The 18,152-nt window shown below is 38.5% G+C and overlaps 2 protein-coding genes across 3 annotated transcripts; both read left to right on the top strand.

The window, feature by feature from the left end:
- LOC140380820 (phosphatidate phosphatase LPIN1-like) lies at positions 1 to 15,198 on the top strand. Of its 2 annotated transcripts, XM_072464738.1 has the most exons (24): positions 1 to 99; positions 4,996 to 5,196; positions 5,265 to 5,360; positions 7,086 to 7,182; positions 7,263 to 7,467; positions 8,315 to 8,371; positions 8,500 to 8,589; positions 8,678 to 8,792; positions 8,868 to 9,063; positions 10,300 to 10,443; positions 10,517 to 10,610; positions 10,724 to 10,920; positions 10,995 to 11,088; positions 11,225 to 11,294; positions 11,727 to 11,813; positions 12,059 to 12,151; positions 12,248 to 12,300; positions 12,373 to 12,508; positions 12,598 to 12,746; positions 12,847 to 12,933; positions 13,018 to 13,170; positions 13,252 to 13,366; positions 13,442 to 13,545; positions 13,652 to 15,198. In XM_072464738.1, the coding sequence occupies exons 1-24, from the start codon at positions 19 to 21 to the stop codon at positions 13,815 to 13,817; spliced, it is 2,880 nt and encodes a 959-aa protein (XP_072320839.1). In that variant the 5' UTR covers positions 1 to 18; the 3' UTR covers positions 13,818 to 15,198. The 2 variants fall into 2 exon arrangements, with proteins under 2 accessions (XP_072320839.1, XP_072320840.1); XM_072464739.1 differs by lacking the exon at positions 11,727 to 11,813 and having other exon boundaries at positions 2 to 99.
- A 666-nt stretch (positions 15,199 to 15,864) lies between these two features.
- On the top strand, positions 15,865 to 18,080 carry LOC140381439 (uncharacterized). Its single transcript, XM_072465503.1, has 7 exons — positions 15,865 to 15,942; positions 16,326 to 16,448; positions 16,540 to 16,656; positions 16,740 to 16,796; positions 17,255 to 17,413; positions 17,490 to 17,603; positions 17,997 to 18,080. Exons 2-7 carry the CDS (start codon positions 16,326 to 16,328, stop codon positions 18,042 to 18,044), a joined length of 618 nt encoding a protein of 205 aa, XP_072321604.1. The 5' UTR covers positions 15,865 to 15,942; the 3' UTR covers positions 18,045 to 18,080.
- Positions 18,081 to 18,152: the final 72 nt, after the last annotated feature.

Here is an 18,152-nt window from a genome sequence, read left to right on the forward strand (position 1 = left end):
TTTGAATGGTATCGAGTCATGACACATGTGGAAGATAAGGATGAGTACAGCAGCCAGAGTGAAGATGAAGATGCCAGTCCCAGTGAGAGTTGGTCCTGGGTAAGAACACAAAACATCTATATCTTAACATACTGGGCCCATTGTTTTTCTCTGTAAGCAGATGTCATACAGGTGCAGTTTGATATTATATTTAAGATTATATAAGATGTCGCTTACTTACTTCTACATGCTAACAAAAAGCAACAACACTTAAACTGCAGATGGAAATTAGCTTTCATAGCTATAATCTGGTATGACCATTTTTACCCTCGGGCATTATGAACTAACTGCATGTCAAAAGTTTTGTCTTGTGTCATGTGTTTTCATGTATAGCCATGGGCACGAGACATTTCACATCGCACTCTGCAGAAATATTGCAAAACAAAAGTCCCACACTGAGACCTGTTATAGCATCTGTGGGGTCCCAACACTTCCCCTCCCTGTCTGCGATATTAAATGCTTTTATGCAAGGGTCCCTTTGTCAGACATGTCAGCGTCACAATAACAAAATATGATGTTATTGAGCTAAATTGTGTGCCTTATTTCCACAGAAACCAGTCACTAAAAAACAGCTCAGGATGTTCTGTAGTAAATCTCTACACTGTGGTGGTTGAACAGTTCACTTGAGATGTATATCTCAAGCTTTTTTTCTGATTGGCTCCTGTGGCCCATCCCACCGCAACACCCACATAACCATGGAGATGATATGAATGCATTCTTGACCCCAGAGTTCCTGGGATAGATCAGGCCAGCGTTGTCTCAGCAAACCACCTTGTTCCTTCCCCTCTCACGTGTCCAACATGAGGCAGGCACAGAAGTCAAGCATGTAAACAAAATCACTGCTCACTACCCAAACAAACACACTTGGACTACACACTTTAACGGACACGACCAATAAATCAACATTTTCAACAGTCAGCGTGACTCATTGTGTTAGCCCCAAGCCAGGGTAGATAGAGAAAGTGGCACCTGGAATGGCATCGGGAGTAAAAACTCACTAAAGACACAGCAGTAGAGTGCCTGTCCCACTGCCTCTAGGTGTTTAAGACATAGCATTAAAATAGTAGTTTAATATGACAATTATAGCTAAAAGTAAATGAAAAGAGCATCATGTTTTCTGCATATTGTGGTGGATATGTAGAATGTGAATGACAATTTCAATTTGAGGCATCTTTACTGTACTACTTTTGTTATAGAAGAAATGTATAGTGCTCCCTCTCTGTCGTCATAGGCTCCCCTTGCAGTGCCTCTCTACCCTCGCCTCCCCTCTCTGTTCCAGTCACTCTCTGAAGGATTTTCTTAGAAACCACTGACACGTGCTTCCTTTCCTTCCTTGTTCCATATCTGATTGCCTGTTTCTCTCCCTGCCATTATTGACCATAAAGCAAATAGTCACATGATCCACAAGCTATGCACCATAAGTCACTGACAGCTGAAAATGAACCACAGTCCAATGAACTATGACCAAGTTAAGGAATGGACATTAATTAAGGAAAACAATTGGACTGTTAAGAGGTGTTTTGCAATGAGACAAGAATAACAAAAAGGGGCCATAGTGTCTGTTCTTCGAATCAGTGAGAAAAACATGAGAGCCCGCCAAGGGAGAGTGTGTGGGGAAATCTTCTGTTTGTGGTGGGCTGGACCAAGGCAAAACTCAACCAACCACCATATCACCTTATATAACATCACAATCTGATTACACACATAAAGGACAAGAAAGGTTATTGGAAAACACGTTGAACTTTCAAACTTTCATGGTACAATATATTTAAATGTAAGCATTATTTAGTGAAAGATCTCAAATATGTATTAAAATCTAGATAAACATATTTAATAATGTTTTTTTGTTTTTGTTTCTGCAAATGCACAAGAGGAATAGGGCTTACAAAAGCCATCATATCAAATAGCTGATCTGTAAATGGGACAGGTGACTGAAGTTGTATTTTTAAATGAATGACAGGCCTTTAGTTCATTGCACAAGATGTTTTGGAGCTGAATGTCATTGCTATTCTCGTCCCTGCCTTTGCATACAAGACATAGCAGCCTACGTTCTCACAATATATACTCTTGTCCGCTTCAACGTGAAGCTTTTCCAGTAGGGGTCTGCCACCTGCTTGTCTCCATGGAGATATTACTGCTTTAACCAGAATATTCCACTGTATGACATTAAATGTATGTGTTGTATTTATTCAATGTAAAATGCATTTACTGCCAAAATCTTTATAACATAATATATTTCATGTAAAAACATGATATTTTACTATGATTCGCCTCTCCACAGATCTGACGTGAAACTTGGCCTGGTGGCATCACTTGATTTTCTCTGTTCTGAGAGGTGAATTTAATGCCATACTGTTTCCATGCAAAGCAAGAACATCTCCATGGAGACAAGCAGGTGGCAGAGTCTCCATCAAACCCTTGAAAGATACATTGTACTCCTTTAATCTCATTTTGACATTAGAACTTCTCAAATATCACTTACATTTTAAACATTTCTCAAAATCCTAACATAAGCAGAGTAACAAAGACTTCAAAATCTAAGAGCAGTCAAATTCTAGTTTAAGATTCAAATATTACATTTTTATGACATACTGTAGTAGGCTTGCTTAGGCTAGAGAACAAATGCATTTTAGTTTTCTCATGTTTTGTCTGACCTTCAACTTCTGAGTGTGTTTGCTGCTCCTCAAGTGACAAATTCAGTTTGTTGCATATTTTGGCCAATTTAATATGTTTGGCCTATGATCCATAACGCTTATGCAGGTTAACTGGTTATTGCTAATTAATTAAACCTTTTCTATGAAGGGGGCGCCCCGCGGGTCCGCCTGTCGCGTCACTGCGCAACAGCCAATAACGCGCGCGCGTTCGTGTTGTGGCGCTCGCGGTGGGAGGAATATTTTGGCTGCGCTTTAAATAGAAAAGACAGACTCCAGAGAAGATCTTACATCATTTATCAGTGTGGCTTTTTCACGCGCTAAATGACAAGCACAGTCATGTTATGTTATTCCAAAAATGTGACGAAGTGACGAAATACACCCTTGAAGGACGTTTGATGGAGACACATTTTATGGCCAAAACAACCCGAGACGAAACGCGTCACGTTAATAAATAATGTAAGTAGGAAAACCGTACAGCTCTGCATTGAAATGGAATGCATATATTGCCTGAAATGAAGCTACCGGCTGGTTGTATTGTTGTAGACCGTGTATGCTTTTCCCATGGCGATGCTGCTCTTTGAATGAGGACACGCAGCCTCACCCGTGTGCAGTCTGGTGTTTACACTGCTTTATAATGGCATGGTATGATGCTTGGAAATGTGGGTGTATTTTACTGTGGTTTGGCTTGAGAAATAATATCACTGTCATAGTAAAATGTGTAACGCTTCAGGAAAGGTGTGTACAATAATTCGTTTGTGTTATGTAAACCATTTAGTGGTGTTTACTCTGTTATGTTGTAGTTACCTGATCACTCCTTTCATAGACAATGAATAAACAAGGCTTGGACGTTGAAGTGTTTCCTTACATTTCGTAACAAGAGCTCATTGCTCAACTTGAAGCATTATGAGGCTTTCGCAGGTTGGAATTTTAGTAAACAATGCAGCAACTGCTATGAATGGACAATCATTTGTGTCTTGTGATTGGTTAGAACATAATGCAGAGTTGTGATTGGCTGTGGAAGTGTCCTGCTCCCGAGTGTGAGTAAAGGAATCTGTTATCACGTGGCCTCTGTTGACAGTGATATCAAGTTGGAGGTATGTTCTCATTGTATGTTCATGTGTGTTTGTGCTGTTGTGACCAAACACAATATAAGAGCTTTGACAAAGGGGTCAGAATGTTACATAATGATTGTACAACCACCGGACCAATGTTATGTGCCTGAGCAGGTGCACAGAATTATTTAACCTAATTTTGGTCTGAAAAAGCACACAAACGCATGGTCAAAATACTGTTGTTTTACCTATAGTTTCACTGAAAGAGTTTGAGTATTTAGTTTTAAATTACAACATATGCTGATCATTATTTTACATTCTGTTCATTATAAAATAACGGCTTAGTAGTGCAATAAAACCAGGTCTATTAACTTTGGGTTCAAAACTGCACATCTGATGACGCAGCAGATATATATTGTTGTAAAATGGCTACATGACATTTTTAAATGATAAGGAGTCAGAATTTTTTAAATAGTCACAGGTAAGCACAGCAAAGTAGTAGATGCTATTAAGGTACTCATCAGTGATGAGGGAGGGGGCGCCAGCTTACGATAGGATTTCCCATTACAGGGCTGTAAACAGGACAGGACAAGATGGGCTGGCCTTACTCAGATTGGGATAAATATCTGAGTTCTCAGACCAAATCCGCTGATTGGGAATGACTTATTTTTCTAAAACAGTGTCTAGATGAATAAAACTGAATCTTTTTCTACAATGAACAAATTGTGGACAAATGAGAGATTACACTAACTTGTTTCCACAGGTGATTATGTTTTGTATGTGTGATTTAACTGAGAACCCCTGTGGTGAAGCGTGTGCAATGACAATAAAGGTATTCTGATTCTCATTTTCTAGTGCTCAACCAATATCTTAAGATGCATCTTGTCTCCAGCCTCATCCACTTCTATAAATGACCAGTGCGTTACAATCCATGAATGTTCACACAGTGCCACTCCTCACTTCCCTGCTTGTCACAGCTTGATGTAGAGCAACACAATAATCTCTCATGCACGACACTTAAATGAGAAATCAAAGTAGTAGTATCCAACAAGTTTTAGGCTTCTTAAATATAAGTCTTTGCATAAACTAAATGAGGTTTTTGGTCTTGCGATTGTATGAAGGCCACATGAGAACATTCATTGGAGTGTTTGTCCTGCTGCGGGGAAGTCCATTTCTGAAACTGCTTTGGTCAATTATAACTGACACAGATCTGTGTATTATTTTTAAGTAAATCCATTCTTAATTTTTAGCTGCAGACCATGAACTATGTGGGACAGCTGGCGGGCCAGGTGTTCGTGCAGGTGAAGGAGCTGTACAGGGGGCTGAACCCCGCCACATTGTCCGGGTGCATCGATGTGATAGTGGTGCGACAGCCTGATGGATCCCTACAGTGCTCCCCTTTTCATGTCCGTTTTGGCAAGATAGGTGTGCTTCGGTCCAGGGAGAAAGTGGTAAGACAACACAACACACTTGTTAATGCTCTCCTAGTTTAAAGTGTTTAAAATACCTTGTCCTGCAGGTTGATATAGAAATCAATGGAGAGACAGTGAGTTTGCACATGAAACTGGGAGAAAATGGAGAAGCGTTCTTTGTCAAAGAGACTGAAGATACTCTGGTAAGTGCCAAATAATAATGCGGGATTGTTTATGAGCAGGTGAATACAATGTATTATATGTGTTTGTGCTGAATCCGCTTTGTGTTGTAAAAACTGAGCTTTGTTAGTCCTGTGTTTTATTGGAATAGATTAGAGAAACTATTTTGATTGTCAGTTATTATAGCACTTTCTTATAGTTTGGATTTAATTTGAACTGGCCCAGATTTATTGACCTTGTTTAATAGCCAGATTGATAACATAAAATAAATACAAATAAACATTCCGTCTAAATTTGGAAAATTAACTTCCAGAAGTACACTTTAAAACCAGCAAGATAATTGTACTAGTTAGTCTGTTTTTACAGTATTTGCATTATTCATGTCCATGTGACTACTCACAGCATCTATGAGGCAAAGGAAAACACTGTTAAATGGCTGAAAAAACACAATAATGTCAGGGAACACCAATAGTTTTTACTGAATGTAAGAGAGAGTCATTGAATGCACAGTTAGAACATGGTTGAACTGTAGGCCCTAGATAAGGGATGGCCAGCTTGGCTTGTATGGGAAATGTACCCTTTTGGTTAAAACACTTGTGTAATTAATTGCATACAACACAAAACACCTCTAGGTACAGAATGGACATAGAACGGAAAAGCACATTTATTTATAGCTTTGCTGGCGCGTCCATGGTCACACAAGAACACAACTGCTGCAGTGTGTGCGTTCTTTCTTACCCACTTATACAATCGTACTGTCTTTTCGGGTTTATCAAATCGTGTGTAGAACTGGGAACATATTTAAAACCCAAGACATTGAATTCCTTCCTCTTTAAAACAATAAAACAACTATGGAGAAAATGTTGGCCTGAAGCTAAATCCTGCATGTGAAACATTAACCTGTGTCAGCACAGTGATCTGCAGACTCAAACAAACAAGCTCTTCTCAGACCTGTATGATAGTGTGCTACACTGTGATACACTAGCTTGGCGTGCTTTCATTCAATACAATTATTCTATGGATTCGTAAGCGAGGGCTGAGACGACTGCAGATGAGTTTTGTCCTCTTGACATTCATAGAGTTTTCTTCCTACCTCCAGATGAATTGGGCTGGGTTGTTTGGACAGAGTTGTGACACGTGCTTTAGGAGGCATGTGTCATTGGGGATCATCTCTCTCCTTTATACCGTGTCGATCTGTGCACAAAATTACTTTGCTAATCCAAGGTCATAGCAATAGATGACAAAAACACAACAACTGCATTTTGAACTCATCAATGAAAATTAAAATGTTATTTTACAATTTCAGTGTATGTAGTTTGTTTATCAAATAGAACGGTTGCCAAACTTTAACATACAGTAACATAAAAAGGGGAAATGATCTTGATAAAACAAATAATGAAAATATGGGGATTTAGGGGTTGAGCCAACTTTTCAGTCATATTCATCGATCACAATTTTAAAATTTTCCTTATATTTGTCTTATTAAAAACTAATATAAATATTGCTTTCAGTGCAACAGAGGATTGTCTATGACATTTAGAAAGGACAGAAAATACAGTAAAAGCATGTGGTTTGGAGAAAGAAATATCTTCCTTCCTTTTAGTGTTAAAATTAATGTATTTATTGTTTTTGCACTGCTGGTGAGAAACAACTTTTCTCTGTGTATTCATAGTGAATACCATGTGAAATGACAATAAAGTCATATCAATACTAATAATAATAATCTTGTTTCATTCTGGTGTGTTCAGGAAATAATTCCACCCTACTTGGCTACATCACCTATCATTTCAATAGGACAAGAATTAATGGAGTCCCAACTAAAAAGAAACCCTTCCCAACGACACGGTAAACCACCTCATTGAATGTTTAACATTTACCAAAAATCCTGTCTCTCATTTACGTTATGCTTTTCTGGTGTTGTGCAGTCCTATGCAGCTCTCTGCCTGTTCACAACCTGGGACCACAGAATGATGGAGGGATGAGTAAGAAGAGGAGAAAGAGGAGAAGGAGGGTTCGACCTGATGGAGGAGGAGGAGGAGGAGGAAGCAGGATTGATGAGAGCGAGCTTTCAAAAGACGAGGACATGTTCACCATTGACCTGAGTTCAGATGAGAACACTGACACCACCAGGTACAGTTCATCCATCCATCCATTTTCTACCGCTTGTTCCCTTTCGGGGTCGCGGGTGACTGGAGCCTATCCCAGTGACTTCGGGCCTTAGGCGGGGTGCACCCTGGACAGTGGCCAACTCGTCGCAGGGCCAACACAGAGACATAGACATTACAGACAGTTAACGCTCACATTCATTCACTACGGCCAATTTAGAGTCACCAATTTTTACCCAACACATGCATGTCTTTGGACATGGGAGGAGCCGGAGAACCCGGAGAGAACCCACGGTAACACGGGGAGGACATGCAGACTCCACCCAGAGAGATCATGTGATGTTGGTCTGGTCCGGGAATCGAACCCATGTACAGTTCATGTTGAGATAAATGCTACATTGCAACACAGCTTTTATTGTTTTACATTGTGTCACATGCAGAAATTCAGTATGATAATCAACATCGCTCCATAGGCGAAATAATAAAAGTGTATATAACAGATAAAATAGTTGTATTGCGTTCAAATGAAATACGCCTTAAAATGTTTGTGTACAGCCCTTTGAAAATGCCTTATTGGATTAGGGCCAATACGGCAGAGATTCTTCCGTTCCCTCGGGGTTCTCCATCTCTTTCAATTCATAACTCACTGTCCTGCCCTCACTGCAGGCAGAATGATTTTGTAATACTAGTTACTGAAAAGTAACAAAATATAATTGGTAAAAAATCTACAGCAATTTGACCTCAATCAACAAATAACATGTTATTTGTAAAGCACAATTGATACAAAAATGCATTTCAACACAATAAAAACACAATGCCTTATGAATCTAGTGTATATACTGTATTGACTGTTGTGACCTTTGTGTTGTCAGGACTGGATTTTGTGAGTCTAATGCCAGTGGAAACACATATACAAACAGATCAGACAGGTAATTAACATTACTAAGATAAGGTAATAATACAATTGTCTTTAATAATGCCTTTGTACAAATCGCATTGAAGAGTTTTTCTGCTTATCCCCTAAAGGTCATTGCTCTGTTTCTTTCTGTTCTTGTAGTACTATTATCAAGGACACTCTGTCCATACATCCGCACTGTGGCCTTTCTATCTCTTGTCCTCAACAGACCTCTCACTTTTCCTCTATTAGGTATTTTTAACATTTTCCTTTTAGAACATGTAATTATTTGTTTATTTAATGTTTTTTTTCTTTTTTTTTCTTGAATGTGGTTTAACAGCAGTCCAAACGATTCACTGTCCTCAACTCCAAAAAGTGACTCAGAGATCTCAAACCAGAAGAGAGAAAACCCTGAGATGTTGTGGACCTGGGGAGAGCTTCCACAGGCTGCACAGGTGAATACAGCTGTCATGTCAGGAATGTCTATTCTTCTGTGTCTCTTTATGTATATACTATTGTCTTTTCCATAGACATCCTTTCTCACAGAGAACCAGAGACAAGACTCTACCTCCACTGTGACAATCCATGTTTCTGACAGCACTCACTTCAGAGCCATCAGTCACTGTGAAGTCCCCTCCCTCACTGTCTACCCCCCTAAAACAGACAGGGCACACAGCACCAAGGAAACCACTACAACAACTGCACAGAATATTACAGTTGAACAAGGTAAATAACAATAATTCTATATGGTCCAGAGATACATGTTGATAATAATAATAATCATCATCATTTATATCCGAGCCTTGGTGAGTCATGAAATAGAATCAGGTTTATTCTTTGTTATAAGAGATAGGATAGGACCAAGCCTGGCCAGCACTGGCCATGGACGGCAGCCTCACGGCATCCCACCCTATTTTATACCTGAAGTACAGAGGGTCAGATAAATCAAAACAGAATGACTTTTGCTCACAGTCAAATGTTGATTATGACAATGTTGATTAACATTCACATAGAGCACATTTCACACACAAGGCAATTCAAAGTGCTTTACACAACAGAAAAGATGTATTAAAATCACAAAGAAATGACAGACCACATACATAGCATTCCAGACACTCTTTCCCATATTTATTTGACATTGCCACTATGACAGGTGTCTCCGGGATGGACACATCACTTTTAGATTGATTCTTTCCCATATCAGCGAGCTATCTGCAAACTGCTCACGTCTGTGCTGAGCGTATGTATCTTTTACGACGACTCCTTCGTCGACGCCTCCACCTTATGTGTGGCGCTTTGTATCTTTAATGATGGACCCAGTCTCCTCTGCCCCTCCCTAGATTTAGCTTTCACTAAACTAATTGTCCCAGATAAAACTCGACCAAAGCTTTTAGTATTAAAACTGGCTATTGGTCAGTGGGAAGGTGCGCCAGGCTCTTCCTGGTCTTTACAATAGGCTTAGTGCCGACCGACAATCTAACCAGCGAGTGTTCTAGCCCACTCCCCGAGCACCTCCTCTGCTGCTGCGCTTGGACACCGGCACAATGGACTATTGTGTCCAGGAGAAGTATTTACATGTTCAATTTCAATCTTGTTTAAATAGTAATAAATTTAAAGGTGCTATTTTTATGATAACATTTAAACTTGCAGGGTACTACCTCAACCTCACCAGACCCGTATTTTAGTGTTAAAAATTTTAGTGTTATAAATGTCAAAAATAGGTCACAGAATAGTCCGTCTGTCAGTTAACAATTAAATCACAAAACAGTAGACAGTCCCTGATAAACAAAATGTTTCCTGGTGGAGACAGTGGGCCTGATAAGCTTCTTCACATATCTAAATGTATATCTGGCTTCTCAGGCAAGATTACATGCATTAACCCAAAGACAGATTTCTTTCTGGATAAGAACATAAACATTGATACATTTCCATCACAACATTTTGTCTACTATGTTGCTTTAGGGAGAGTGGTTGAAAGCTTTGCCTTGTCATTGTCAGAGATGGAGGCCTGCTCAGTATCTCCCAGAAGTCTCCCTGACCATCTGGACAGAGGTGAAGTCAGGGGGAGTCCCAATAGGATAAATGATTCACCCTCAAAGAAGACGGGTACAAACAGCTTAAACTAGAACACATTTTTTATTATAGGTATTAGGTGTTCAGTTTGTTTGTTTTTTCTCAGAAAAAAGAAGCCAACACTTGGGTACAGATGGCATGTACCTGGATGATATTACAGGACTTGAGCCTGACGTCGCTGCTCTCTATTTCCCCAAAAGGTAAGAACGACAATTTGATGTAGAATTCAAAACTGCAGGGTGAACTTCAAAAGTATTATCCTGTATCTGCCTTTCATCAGCTCTCATTTTCTGTTTTTCTTGTCTGGTGTTAGTGATGGTGTCGGCAGCTCAGTGAAGCTGGACGCAGAGATGATGTTATGCGTGCGCAGTGAGAACCACTCTCCTCAGTCTGTGGGCAGCAGTGGGATGGACAGTGGTGTTGACTGTTTACCCGATCACTTCGGCGACCAGCCTCATGTGGCGATCTCTTTATGCGGAGGCCTCACAGACAACAAGGAGATCACAAGAGGTACTATAAACCAGCACACATTACTCTTCACTAATATTCACATTACTCATAGAGGACTGTTGTTTATGCCACAGAGCAATTCCTGCAGAGGGCAGTATCGTATCAGCAGTTTTCTGAAAATCCTTCCATTATTGATGATCCCAACCTGGTGGTGAAAATAGGAAACAAGTGCGTACAACAAATTACACTATAAATCTAACAGCAATCAAATGTCTTTAATCTTTAATCTTTCTATCTTTAAATACAGATAGCTGTTTAGAATGAACATGTTGATGATGCTATATTGTGCTTCTCATTATTGTAGATACTACAACTGGAACACAGCCGCTCCTGTCATGTTGGCCATGCAAGTTTATCAAAAACCCCTGCCCCAGGTAATTACACCACAACAGACAATAACTAAAACTAACTGACTAATGCAACAAGATGTTCACAGCGGATATCGTGTGAAAGAGTGTGTTATAAAAATATTATATCAACAATTTCACAATGGTTCAATCATTGAATTAATGGTACTGGGCTGATCAATTAAGAAAATCATACCATATTGAAAATTATCCTCCAATCATTCAGAGAGCGAGAGAAAGTTAGTGTGAATAAATGTTTATTAGATTTTTTGCACGTAATAAGCTTGATTGATCATAAATCTTGTTAATTGCACAGCCCTAAACTGTGATGAAACCACAGTGAAATAAATCGTTATGTTGAATCAAAACCTAACTTTAATAATATATTTCTTTCACTTCTCCTGTTTTTATTCCCATTTTATTTGCCTCACCATCCATCCCACATTTGTGTGATTAAAGTGCTGGTGCTTGAGCTATGTGTTTTCTGTTTTTGGTCTCTTCACATACTGCTTTCCTGGTCTTTTTGGACCCAGTGCTTCTGAGCATGTATGGCAGTTGACATTTTAGTCTGTATTTCTCATTCAAGTTGAATGAAACATGCAGGTAAAACATGCAGTTTATGTTTAATGAATGATTCAATTTAAACATTAACTGCATGTTTTCACAGTTTCAATTCACTGCCTTAATGCTTATATTTATTACATCTTCTGTTGCATGCATTTTGTGTTTCCGTGAGATTTGTGCTTTATTTTCATAATTCATAATTTTGAGTTATGTGCGCATGTCCTCAGGCTTCAGTGGAGAACATCATGAAGGAAAGGATGCCAAAGAAAGGTGGACGCTGGTGGTTTTCATGGAGAAGCAGAAACAGTGACTCCAAATCAGTATGTCACTGAATCACAGAACAAAGTCATCATTAATTCCTCTATACACCAAACATGCTATATTATTAAATCATTGTCAATGGCTTTATTTTACAGGAGTCTGGGGCAGAATGTGGAGAACCGTCACTTGCCATGTCCCCAATTGACAGGTTAGTTTGCACGTTTACTAAGGAAACAAAGTGATTTGTAAGTGAGGCTGAAAGTTAATCTATTTTTTCCAGGCTGAAAGATGACTCATCCAGTGATGAAGATCATAGATCATCTAATTTTGTGTCAGGATCTGTTCTGCCTGAACCTTTGGATACATCAAGCAGCATCTGCTACAAGAAGACACTGAGGCTCACGTCAGAACAACTGGTAAATCTTCTTTAAAACATATAAACAATGTATTGATCATTTCTACAATTGAATTGCTAAGAATCAAAAGTATTGACACAATTTTACAGACTAGTCTGCAGCTGAGGGAGGGGCCCAATGATGTGGTGTTCAGTGTAACCACACAATACCAAGGGACCTGTCGCTGCAACGGCACCATCTACCTTTGGAACTGGGATGATAAGATTGTCATCTCAGATATAGATGGAACTATTACAAGGTATAGTGAAAAGGACATTAACATTAAAACTTTAGTAATTTAGGGTTCAATGAATTTGATTAAAATGATGTCACGGTTTTGTTTTAATGATGACTTTCAGGTCTGACACCTTGGGTCACATTCTTCCCACACTGGGTAAAGACTGGACTCATCAGGGAATAGCGAGACTCTATAACAAAGTCAGCCTGTCAGTACAAGTGATATCATTTAACATTATCTTTCGTTGTAACTTGAGTGGAGTGAAGTTGAAACTATCCCTCATGTTTCACAGGAATGGATATAAGTACATGTACTGCTCTGCGAGGGCTATTGGCATGGCTGACATGACCAGAGGTTATCTGAACTGGGTCAACGAGAGAGGAACTATGCTGCCTATGGGTCCAGTTCTCCTCAGTCCCAGCAGTCTGTTTTCTGCACTGCACAGGTAATGTGAGACAAACATATAATCGAAGTATGGTACGTTAATACATACAGTAGCATCAATAATGTTTGTTTCGTTGCATAGAGAGGTAATTGAGAAGAAACCGGAAAGATTTAAGATTGAGTGTCTTACAGACATAAAACAACTTTTTTACCCAAACACTGAACCGTTTTATGCTGCTTTTGGTAACAGAGCAACGGTAAGGACAAAGAATAGGGTTAAACATGGTGCAAAATCAATATGCATTTACTCAATTGTCCAAATGTTATTCCAGGATGTGTATTCCTACAAAGAAGTGGGGGTTCCCCTCAACAGGATTTTCACTGTTAACCCCAAAGGAGAGCTGACACAGGAACATGCCAAAACCAACATTTCCTCGTAAGATTTTGAGCTGTTTATTTGCATCCGTTTTGATCCGTTTTCAAGTACCTGCAGAGCCTTGCATAGTCTGCACTCTTAACGCTGACATGCTTTCTTCACACAGATTTGGCCATCTGTGTGAAATGGTGGACCATGTTTTCCCCGTGCTCCTGCGAGATGGTTCTGAAGTACCTGAAAACTTTGATCAGACTAACTACTGGAGCAAACAGCTCGATGATATGAACACAAATGAGGTAGAAGACGGTCTACAGACTGCTGAGACAAGTTAAGGAAAAAACTAAGTATTTTGAAGGAAAGGCATTTTGTGGCACAAATGTGGTTATAAATTTCACATATTTATTACTTACTTTAATTTGGAATGTATTTTGACAAATCAACAAAAGTAGTAACAAGCAATGAATGAACTGCAAACTAAAAACTAGTACCACTTTTAACTGTACTTAACGCTGCACTTACAGGTTACATTCATGCAAAGGTCTCACAGAATGTCCTGAAATGTTTTTCAGGTTCACATTTATGATCCATGGACCTTTCTACTGTGAATGTTTTTTTTTTTTGTTTTTTTTTAGCAATAACGTTAATAATAAGGTTTTCATATGGATGAATGCAGAATCAATGCAACCATATGCATTTTGCCTTTGTGTTGTCCACAGAATGTCCAAAATGTAGTTATTGTGAATGTGGTTTATAAACGTTTTATAATGTCGATCAATGCAAGTTCAAGTTTATATATGTCAAGAGTTCAAACAAAGGCAGGACATTAATGTTTTCACACCTTCGTCATCTTTTATAGCTGTTTTAAGAGAATCATTTCATTTTCTGGCCACTACTGGATGTAGATTTTATATATATTATATCAGATTTTATATATTTTTATATTGGTCTGTTGAGCTTGAGTTTGTTAGCACTTGTAAAAGTAGTCTAATTTTGTAATAGGAAACACATTTTTACTCACAAATGTTTTTGAGTGATAACTCTTGGACAGCTATATTATTTTAAGTCTGTTTTGTGCACTGGTTAAAATGACTGTTTCAAACCAGTGATGGATTTATTACCCTTACAATCAATAGCATCTATAGTTTGTTAAACACCTCAGTATAAGCTAATGGTGCAATTACAGCATCCTGCAATAAGATACGCACAATACAATAACACCAGAACTGTCCTATTGCATAACGAAATATGAATTACTTTGAAATGTAAAGTGTTCTGGGTTAATCGGTGATGTGCAAATATTGTCTTTGTCTGTGTGACCAACTGTGAGTTTTGTATATTATCGGATAGATATATGTTGTTTGTCTTAAATTAAGAATTAAGAAACATAATTATTTAAATGGCACTGAATGTCACTGTTTGTCACATTAACATTACATACATAAGCATTTATTTGCATCCATTAACATGTGAATTGTGATCTTTCTGTGTGAACTTGATTTTTGCTACTTTTACTTTACTGTATGAAGACCCTTGCACTGTTCTTATGTCTCCTGCAGAGGAGCAACATCTGTTTCTAATGCATTTCTCTGCTCTGACATCATTCGTAGTACAAAACTTCTTGTTTGTTTTTTTGTTATTTGAATGCAGTGTCTCAAGCAGTAATCATCTTTCAGATGGTTGTATCATCCTTTCAATAAAAGATACATTCATTGCTATTACCTGTTTGCTGTCTTAATTATGTATCATTTATTTGTATTTCATTAGGGACAAATTGAAGATACAACAAACAGAATAACACATGGCTAATTCTTAACATCAGTCCCTAGAGGGGCTTAAACAGATTTCACTGAATACTGTGTTAAATTAGTGTAATAACAATATACAAGCAATAAATACAGTGGATATGTCAAAAACACCAAATGTGTGATAGGACAGCAATATACACTCACACATCACATCCACACACTCTCTATGTTGACAACACGTACAACATGAGTATGATTTAAAGATTCAGGTCTCAGTCTGTTGTCAAATGTGTTGAGCAAATGGGTCTGTTTAAAAAACACATTTCTACTAAAGTGATTCCAACCTAAATCTATGTGTGAAACGTTGTTTTTCTGCCTGCTCCAGTGTGAGGCTGGTGTACACATCTGTTTCTCAGTAAAACCATGAAAACTCCTCACGTGACACTCCCCCGCGCTCCCCCTGATCCGTCTCACTCTTGTGTCGTAGAAGAGGGTTTTTTTAATATAGTCACAATAAATAGGGAGAATAAATAGAATAATACATAAATAGGGAAAATTAAGCAATTAAATGAACTATATTGCTTTCTAACGTGCTGGAAGGGTTAGGCTGATGGGGCGGGGGCGGGACAGTGACGTCACAGTTACGTACGTGGTTCCAGATGTGCTCACGTCGTGAATCTGAGCAAAGCTACGGGAACATCTCTGAAACACGGTATGACTTTGCGTGTTTTACACCGGAATATACTGCAAACTGTGTCCAGAATCAATCGTGAGCGTGTCAAGTCAAGTTTTTCCAGGCTCTGGAAAAACTTGACTCTTTTGTGTTGGAACTTGCGATGTTCTTTCAGGGCTGCTCTTTGGCGTAGGATAGCATAACACCACCAGACTTTTGCAAATGCGTTGTAACATTGTTGCTACTTCAAAATAAAGTAGCCTAAAATAGCTTTAAGTTAAATTAAAATTATAGTTAAGTTGCTTGCATTGGCCACTCAAACTACCACTTCACTAGGCTATTTCTTGTGCATTCAAAAGCAGTAGTTGACTGTATGTTTGAACAAAATCATGTGACTTCTGTGTATTTGTCTGTCTATGAAGATGTCAGCTGAACTTTACATACCACCAAGACCCAGAGACAACAATGGATTGGTCCAAACCACCACTGCAGGAGGAACCAAACCATTGCATCGCTTCATCAAAGCACAACCAAAGATAGTTGGAGTAAATTGTTCATCTCATATTGTTCCCTTTTCCAAAACTGCTTTCCCGACACTTACCTTCAACCTTCTGCACTGTTTTGTTTGGCTTTCAGATCATTGTGCTCTGTTTGGGAACATCTATCTTCACCATTACTGCTGTGGTTGTTGAAGACAGAGACATGCACTACATATGGAACGTCATCCCACCTGGCTTTCTGCAAGGAACACTGGTTTGTACATTCAAAAGAACAACACTCGGCTCTCCAAGGAAATCCATTCGACAAGTGCAAATGATTGTTCTTTTGTCTTACAGTACATCATATGTGGGATTTTGTATATATTAACAGAGCACAACCCAACAAAGAAAACAGTAAGGCCACCCACTAGTCATCACCTTTTATCTATTCTTGATCTTGTCGAAGCCTCGTTTGAGCAAATTATGGTAACACTTTTGTTTAGGGACCACATTCGCTGAGCACAGTAAGTGATCATTGGTTTGTTTTTTCAAGTATTAGGTAGTTTTTATAAAGCAAATATGAATGCATAGTAAGATAATGTCCAATATCACCCATATGATGCTTGAAGAAAATATCAAAGGGAAAAACTGTTGATTGCTAAATAGTTTTACAGTTATACAGAATAAAATATACTTTGTAAACAGTAACAAATATCTAATGAACTGCTTAGTATGCCTATAATTACCTATGCGGTCCCTAAACTAAAAGGTCCATGCATCCGACACTGTATTTGTTGCTGTATTTATAAATCAGGCCACAATATCATGAACAATTTGGATTTAGTGGCCTCTTTTGTCTTTGATTGTTGTAGGTGACCTTTTGCTTAGCGTTGAGTATCGTCACTTTACTTGGGACTTTGTGGACAATTCTGCATATCGTGCCTGATATTGCTCATTGGCATATCAGACACTACAAATATATGGAAGAAAATTTCAACGATACTGAATATTTTCCGTCGTTACAATACGAGGCAAGTGTTTCTCATGAATTATTATTATTACATTTTTGACTCAAAACTAAACTTTTGTATTCCTTTTACTATTCAGACAATGGGCAAGAGTTTGGAAGTGATTTTTCTCGTCAAGTTCATAATGGGAGGAATCATTTTTATTGTCATGTCAACTCTGGGAGGTATTGCCCTGCGATCCACCAACAACCAGGTAAAATCACATATAGCATAATTGCATATAGCATAATTGCATATAGCAACGATTTACCTTTTTCTGTTTCAATATCGATAATCAACCGATAGAAGTGCAGAGACTGAACATAGCATTTTATTTCCAAAACTGATCCAAAAGCGTTATTTAACTATCATTTATACTTCTAGTACCTATCAATCATTATGAGACAACATTGGCCAGTAAAATACTACATTATTTGATGGACCCAAACAGAACTAAACCAAAATCCTGGAACCAATACTCGATCCAGCAATTTCTTTCATGATCAGGCCCGATATGTAACAGCGGTATCTGTAAATCGGTGCAGCTGTAATAACAACGTCATCCTTGGACATCGATAATTATTATTATTTCCTCTTTTTTCTCTAGGCCATTGTAGTGATGACAACGGCACAGACAGAAACCCCTGCGGAATAGAAGTCAGTCATTGAGAATAAATACACCACCAAGTTTTGTACGTAATGTTCATTTCCCATATAGTCTTTCCTTCATTTATTTAGCGATATTAAACGATGAACAGTTTAA

The sequence above is a fragment of the Eucyclogobius newberryi genome, unplaced genomic scaffold (assembly GCF_026437365.1).
Source record: "Eucyclogobius newberryi isolate DKJ021-1_F unplaced genomic scaffold, fEucNew1.0.hap1 SCAF_5, whole genome shotgun sequence".
Classification (NCBI taxonomy): domain Eukaryota; kingdom Metazoa; phylum Chordata; class Actinopteri; order Gobiiformes; family Gobiidae; genus Eucyclogobius; species Eucyclogobius newberryi.

Excerpts from the sequence above, each read along its gene's own strand:
- LOC140381439 (XM_072465503.1), top strand. The coding sequence starts at position 16,326 with ATGTCAGCTGAACTTTACATACCACCAAGACCCAGAGACAACAATGGA. Across the intron at positions 16,449-16,539 it reads CACAACCAAAGATAGTTGGA|ATCATTGTGCTCTGTTTGGG; the intron begins GTAAATTGTTCA and ends TTTGGCTTTCAG. Across the intron at positions 17,414-17,489 it reads TTCCGTCGTTACAATACGAG|ACAATGGGCAAGAGTTTGGA; the intron begins GCAAGTGTTTCT and ends TTTACTATTCAG.
- LOC140380820 (XM_072464738.1), top strand. The coding sequence starts at position 19 with ATGACACATGTGGAAGATAAGGATGAGTACAGCAGCCAGAGTGAAGAT. Across the intron at positions 12,747-12,846 it reads ATAGATGGAACTATTACAAG|GTCTGACACCTTGGGTCACA; the intron begins GTATAGTGAAAA and ends GATGACTTTCAG. Across the intron at positions 13,546-13,651 it reads GCCAAAACCAACATTTCCTC|ATTTGGCCATCTGTGTGAAA; the intron begins GTAAGATTTTGA and ends TTCTTCACACAG.